The sequence below is a fragment of the Mauremys mutica genome, chromosome 13, assembly GCF_020497125.1.
Source record: "Mauremys mutica isolate MM-2020 ecotype Southern chromosome 13, ASM2049712v1, whole genome shotgun sequence".
NCBI lineage: Eukaryota > Metazoa > Chordata > Testudines > Geoemydidae > Mauremys > Mauremys mutica.
Genome location: NC_059084.1, coordinates 41,202,492 through 41,209,863, shown reverse-complemented (window position 1 = coordinate 41,209,863; position 7,372 = coordinate 41,202,492). Strand labels below are relative to the sequence as shown.

The 7,372-nt window shown below is 46.4% G+C and overlaps 1 protein-coding gene across 1 annotated transcript; it reads left to right on the top strand.

The window, feature by feature from the left end:
* The first annotated feature begins 393 nt into the window (after positions 1-393).
* Positions 394-2,577, top strand: LOC123347333 (olfactory receptor 11A1-like). The gene is made up of 2 exons (XM_044984748.1): positions 394-401; positions 1,620-2,577. Exons 1-2 carry the CDS (start codon positions 394-396, stop codon positions 2,575-2,577), a joined length of 966 nt encoding a protein of 321 aa, XP_044840683.1.
* Positions 2,578-7,372: the final 4,795 nt, after the last annotated feature.

Here is a 7,372-nt window from a genome sequence, read left to right as displayed (position 1 = left end):
AAGCAAGAAAAGTGGAACTGAAAATACCAGTGGGTGATCAGCAAATACCCAAGAAAAGTGTAAGACGTTCTAAAGCAGCATGAAAGGTGAATATGACTGAATTTTTTGCTGAGAAAGAAAATGTGTAGGGTCAAACCCAAGGGGTCTTTATTTGGGTCTTATTCAAGTTGGTTAAAGCTGTCCAAAAAATGGCTTATTTTTTCTGCAAAAAAAATCGGGGGGCGGGAATTTCATCAACATTTTCAGAAGAAAATTTGTCCTTTTTATCCCCAAACTGAAAACTGGAAAATTTGGGCTGAAAATCAAAGAAATGGGACAATCCAATTTTCTTTTAAAAAAAATTCTATTGGAAAAGTTTTCACCAGCCCTGCTCAGATTAAGCATGTTATGTGCATGCAGGGGTGAGGGATACCACAACAATACATAAGTACTCAGGTAGCCTCAAAAACTTCAATCAATAGGCATGAACAACAGTGGCTGGAAAAGTTTAGACTAAAATTAATATTGCTCCAAAAATTTTGTCAATATTTCATATGGAAAAGAAAAAAAAAATTGAGAGCTGGTCAAAAGAAGTACATAAATTTCCTTCTCTGCTCCATTTTTTTGTAGTGATTTTTTTTTTTACAAAAGTAAAAACAAAAGTGGATTTATCCTAATTTTAATCAAATTTTTGAATATTCAAGCTGGAATTTTCAAAGGCGCTTGAGGGCAGTTTGATGCCTAATTTGCCTTGCTGCTTGGAAAATCCAACCATAGGAATTCAATGGGAATTCTGCTTAATTTCAATGGGAGTTGAGCACCTAACTCTCTGAGACTCCATTGAAAATCCCAATGTCAGATTTTTCTGACTAGCTCTAGGGTCATCTTATTGCAGTGTTAGGTAACAATTTTGAGTTAACATCTTAATCTGCATGAGATTGGAAACTGATACGGAGGAAGTAGAAGAAGAGGAAAATGAAGAAGAAGCAAAAGAGGAAGAAAGGGATAAGGGAGTTAGAAGAACAATGCTGAATTAGAGAGAATGAGGATGCCAGTTGAGGAGCTACTAACTGGTGAGATGTGGCAAAACCAAAAATGATTAAAGGTCTAGAAAACATGACTTGTGAGGGAAGATTGAAAAAAAAACTGGGTTTGTTTATTCTGGAGAAGAGAAGACTGAGAGGGGACATGTTAACAGTTTTCAAATACATAAAAGGTTGTTACAGGGAGAGGGAGGAAAATTGTTCTTCTTAACCTCTAGGACAAGAAACAATGGGCTTAAATTAGTCAAGGGAGGTTTAGGTTGGACATTAGGAAAAACTTCCTAACTATCAGGGAGGCTAAGCACTGGAATAAATTGCCTAGGGAGGTTGTGGAATCTCCATCATTGAGGATTTTTAAGAGCAGGTTAGACAAACACCTGTCAGGAATGGTCTAGATAATACTTAGTCCTGCCATGAGTGCAGGGGACTGGACTAGATGACCTCTCAAGGTTTCTTCCAGTTCTATGATTCTATGATTATAACATTATTTGATCATGAAAGGGTGATCACAAAAGTGTGTCTTGCAGTGTCTCCCAGGACTGAAGTTCAAAGGCTCAAGGACGCCTCTCTTAAACCAAACATGGCCAAACTACTCAGGCTAAATCAAACAGCCATCGACGGATTCATCCTCTTAGGATTCTCCGATCTCTGCAAGTCTCAGGTGCTGCTCTTTCTGTCTTTTTTCATTATTTACATTGCAACGATCATGGGAAATGTCTTGATTGTGATAACAGTTCTGTCCCAGCATCGCCTTCATACCCCCATGTACTGGTTCCTCGGCAATTTGTCCTTCCTGGAAATCTGCTACACCACAAATATCATCCCCAGGATGCTACTTGGTTTCCTGTTGGAGAAGAGTATAATATCATTTCCTGTCTGCATGATACAGTTCTACCTCTTTGCTTCATTGGGAACCACGGAGTGCTTGCTCCTTGGTATGATGGCTTATGATCGGTACCTGGCTATATGCTATCCGCTGCTCTATGCAGCTGTCATGACTGGCAGGGTCTGCACCCAGTTAGCAGCTGGTTCCTGGGCATGTGGTTTTCTGATACCCATTATAACAGTATCTGTGGTGTCCCATCTGACATTCTGTGGTCCCAATGAAATCAACCATTTTTTCTGCGATTTCAAACCTCTCGTAAAACTCTCCTGCACGGAATCCTACTCAGTTGAAATCACTGTTAGCATCTTGTCCTCAGTTGTAACCTTGGTCCCTTTTCTCTTAATCCTGGTGTCCTACACTCACATCCTCAGGGCCATCCTGAGAATTCCTTCCACCACCGGGAGGCAAAAGGCCTTCTCCACCTGCTCCTCCCACCTCATTGTGGTCACCACTTTCTACGGGACCCTGATTGTCATGTACGTGGCCCCCTCAGCAAACGACTCGCCAGATCTTAACAAGGTCTTCTCCCTGCTGTACACCACAGTGACCCCCATGTTTAATCCCATCATATACAGCCTCAGAAATCAGGAAGTTCGAGAGGGTGTGAAAAAACTCCTAAGGGCAATTATTTTGAAGGGTGGCAAATTCAAGATCACATTATGCAAATAAGAATAGGAGCTTCTATCTATCTAATCTATCTATCTATCCATCCATCCAATACACCCTACACCATGATGTCTATGTGATCATCCTTCTTTTTTAACCCCTCTTGAAATAAGCCACAAACATTGCAATGACCTTGAAAACCCTGACAGTTAGGGGATTTGGTGAGTAACCTGTGATGAAGGAATCTGGAGCTACCTATAACCCTTGGAAATGATAGAAATGCTGGGGAAGTTGATTGTAAATTAAGAATGGCCCTGTAGCTAAAACAGAGGACTGACAATGATGAGATTTTGGTGCTGGTCCTGACTCTGCTGGCAGTCTCATTTTGCAAGTCACTTCCTTTCTCGGTGCCTCAGTTTCCTTATGTGTAAAATGTGTTGTTATTAATCTCTGTAATGTATAGCTTTAAAATCCTTGTGTATTAGACTTTATAGAGAGGACACTATGTATTAATATCATTGTTGTTGTTGTTGTCGTCACAGTTTCAGGGTTAAATGCAACATTGGCCCTCTTCCCCCACACCTCCAGCCTTCCTTGAGGGCATCCGCTTAAGGTTTTAGGCTTCAAGCTGTCACTTCTTTAAACTGGGGGGTTTAAAGCTTGCAGTCCCCTGCACCTCAGTAGGTCTGACCGGCGTCCAGTAGGTCTGACCGGTGTCCAGTACCAGTGGTTAACAATTTCTCCAGAGGCTATAACGGTGTATAGCAGTTGCCAACCAGCCTTCAAAAAGCAAAATACAGTTATTCTTAGAGCAAAAGCATACAGAGAAAACATGTAAAAAACAATAAAAGAATCTATATCAGCAGTTCTCAACCCACTGCCCACAGGTTGCATGCGGCCTAATTAGCACACACCTGCGGCCTAGCTGTGTGCTAAAGACTGCAGGGCTGCATGGGGCCAGGTTACCAGCTGCCTTGCTGCCCAGTGCCGCGGGGTCTGGGATGCCCGGATGAGCAGGGCCAGGGGTCAGGGTCACCAGCCAGCCTCACATGGCAGGGTCCAGGGCTGCTGCCCTGCCAGTGCCGAATGGTGGATTCTGGAACTGCTGCCTGGCAGGAACCGCAGAGGATCCGGGGTCGGCGTTGGGGCTGTCTGCCAACCCATGGGGTCAGTATCCGGGCTGCCGCCTGGCTGCCCTGACCCCATGTGGCCAAGCCCAGGGTCAGGACTGCCACTGTGCCCTGCACAGATGGATCCAGAGTGCTTGCACTCCTGGCCCCACTTTGGGAGGCACCGGGCATAGGGAGACTGTGGGGGGACATAGCTGGGGGGGACATGCTGTGGTTCTCAACCTGCGGCCCAGATAATACATTGTGGCCCACATATGCGTCCCACAATGATAAATAGATTGAGAACCACTGATTTATATCCATGCCAATAGTTTACCAGAGTTCACCCCCCCCCATGCTCCAGCCTAGGCTCTGGTGTCAGTTTTTCAACCCCCACAACTGTTTTTGTCCCCTTCATTACAAGTACAAGTCAGTTTTTAAACCAGGAATCAGACCCCAACTGGACAGTTTATCTGTTTCTTTATGCAGCTATGGCCTTTGAACTCCAAGCCCCTTGGAACAGGTAATCACCAGCCAATTACCCTCTCTTCATCAAGGGCATAGCTGCGATTGTTCAATTTTCATTAACCCACCCCCCGGGATTCCCCAGGAAACCCACTTAGAGCTTATATTGTCCCAAAAGTCCCTGCCAGTCTAGCACATTTGAATACAGTCATTTCAACTTCTTCAACTCCCCAGGTCCGCCATTTGTTACGATTACTACTACTACAATGGAAGTGTTGCACCGAGTAACTGCAGATATACTTACTGGCAACTGAGAGCCCATGGTGCCATGAACTGAGGCAGCTGAGTCAAATAATTCACCCTCTGTACAGCCAATGAAATTGCTGCATGCAAATTAGCTGTAGGGGTAAGGGTGGGGGTTGGTTGAAATACCTCTAATATCACAACAGTCTAGGACTCCTGGGCCAAATGTAGCTGAAAGCACATGCTGTGACACGGGTGTAATTCTGAAAGTCTGAATGGCTGAGCACTTAAAAATTGGGAGATCACAGACAGGGGCGGCTCTAGGATTTCCGCCGCCCCAAGCAGGGCGGCACGCCACGGGGGGCGCTCTGCCGGTCGCCGGTCTCGCGGCGCCAGTGGACCTCTCGCAGACGTGCCTGTGGAGGGTCCACTGGTCCCGCGGCTCCAGTGGACCTCCCGCAGGCATGCCTGAGAATGCTCCACCGGATCTGCGGGACCAGCGGCCCCTCCGCAGGCATGCCTGCGGGAGGTCCGCCGGAGCCGCCTGCCACCCTCCCGCGGGACGCCGCCCCAAGCGCGTGCTTGGCGCGCTGGGGTCTGGAGCCGGCCCTGATCACAGACCAGAAAACCCACCCCTGGCTCCTTGTCCCAGTCCCATTCTACTTGCCTACTCAGTCCCAGGTCTCCACTGATTAAGGCTTGTCATCCCAGTCCCAGTCTTCTTGCCCAGACAGTCCAATTCCCTCTTCCTAGTTGGATGCGAGGAGGACTGTCTGGCTGGAGTGGTGGGGGGAAGAGTCTGGCTAGAGGGGAACATTAAAAATCAATAAACAGAAATAAAGAATGCTTAAAACCCATATTTCTGTGCAAATGTGAACATTTAAAGTCAATACAGATTTGAAAAAAGCTTTAAAAAATCAGTCATCACTCTAAAATTATTTAAAAAAAAATTCTACCAAGCCTAAATGAAAATAAAATTACAAAAACACTAATACATATATATAAAGTGTAAAATAAAATAAAAATACTGTATATGTAATACATAAATAAACTATATATATATATATATATATATATATATATATATATATATATATATAAACCCTTCTGCCCCTCTGAGTTGCAGCAACAAGGGCCGGGTTCAGTCTCTAGCGGTTCCGTTTCAATAACACAATGCAAAACTGGCTCAAGCCCCCACCCGGTGACCTGGAACAATTACATACCACCCCCGGGTGCCTCTAAAAGGCAATACTTCCCCACTCGCAAGCACGGAGTCTGAGTGTAGCAAAAGCCTTTTAATAAAGGAGGGAAACAATGCGGCATTATGTTGGAGAAACACCACAAACAGGATTCATAACACAAACCATGAGCAAAAGACTCACCTCCAAGTAAGTTTGGCAGTGACTTTTCCCCTCAGGGTCTTAAGTCCAATCACCCCAAAGTCCAACAACCCAAAAGTCTCTGTCCCTGGTCAGTGCTGCCCCAGAGTTCAAAAGTTTATCTGCAGAGTTTTACCCCCTCAGCCTGGGTGGAAATGTGGGGGGGGCACACAAAAGGGGTTAAGGGGCACCTTATGTGGTCTGGGGCTGACTGCCCTGTCTCTCTGTGGAGTTCTGCTGCAGCCTTCACCACAAATGGCTCCGCTCTACCAGCCACTCCTCCAGCCATACCATGAGCCGCTCCAGCCATCCCCGCAAACTGCTCCGCTCCGCTCTGTGGGCTGCTCAAACCATCCCACAAACTGCTCCGCTCTTCCAGCCACTCCACTCCACCAGCTGTCCCCGCAAACTGCTCAGCTCCGCATTCCGCTCCAACCGTACTGCAAACTGCTCCGCTCTGCCAGCCACTTAGCAATATAGCTTCAGGCTCCTCCACTAGTTAACACAGCACTCAGTGATCTCAGCTCAGTAATTTTAGTTCTTTTAGTGATTTCAGCTTGTAGTGGGGGAGCCCCAGTGCTGATGCACCATTAGCCCAAAGTGAATTCAGCTCAGCTCAGTAGTCTCCAACTAGACTCTTAATAGAATCAAAATTAGCACTGCTATTCAACAATGAAGAGGAAAAAATGGTGCAGTTGGTGCTCCAGACCCTCAAAAGGCACCCATACCATCAAGCACACATACCTGTCGCCAACCTTTCTCAATTCATTGGATTTTGGAACCCATGTCCCTTGTCTAGCGAGTGCTACTTAGGTGATGGTGAGACCCTCTGTCATAAAACAGTTTCATTGTCCTTGATTCACATAATTGGGGTAACAACACTTTATTCCTCCTGCCCCAATAACAGAGAAACTGGGGATCCCACAGCTGCCAAAATGACCATTTTGGGCTGCCATGGGCTCATGCTAGGCGGGGTGGGTGTGCCTATGCAAACAAGATCAGCCCCTGAAGTTCTTTTCCACACTTGCCACAATTCACCACCAGATGTCAGGTTAGAGCTTATCCTGACTCTGCTTACATATATATCAAAGGAAAAGTTGAAAATAATATGGGGTTTGTTGAAAGTCCATGCGATTTGTGCTCCTATATCACAGATGAGGAGCTTTGGTGTGTGTCCCCGTGTCCCCCCCTCTCTCTGTCCAGTCCCCCATGGGGATGGGGCTAGGCAGCAGTCTCACTCTGGCCATGCGGCCACCCCAGCCTAGGAGTGAGGGGCGGCACCCTCCCCGGCTTCCGGACCCAAAGACAAAGCTCGGGGGGAACCACTCTCATTTATACTTGCTGGACACAAGGCTCTTGCTCGTGGTGTGCGGGAGGCCAGGCGATGTTATACACGGAGCAATGAGGGCTCCCTCCATGTGGGGCACAGTTGAGACCCTGCGCTCCAGGAATGAGGTAGCTTTGAAAACCAGTTTCATGACTGGCCAGGCTACGGTGTGAAAGTTCTGTTTGTTTCTCCTTGATGAAAACCCGTCCCCTTGATTGACTCATTCCCTGTAAGCAACCCACCCTCCCCTTCGATCACAGCTTGCTTTCTAAGGAAATAAAGTCACTCTCCTTTAAAAATCATGTATCCTTTATTAACTGATTATAAAAAGAGGG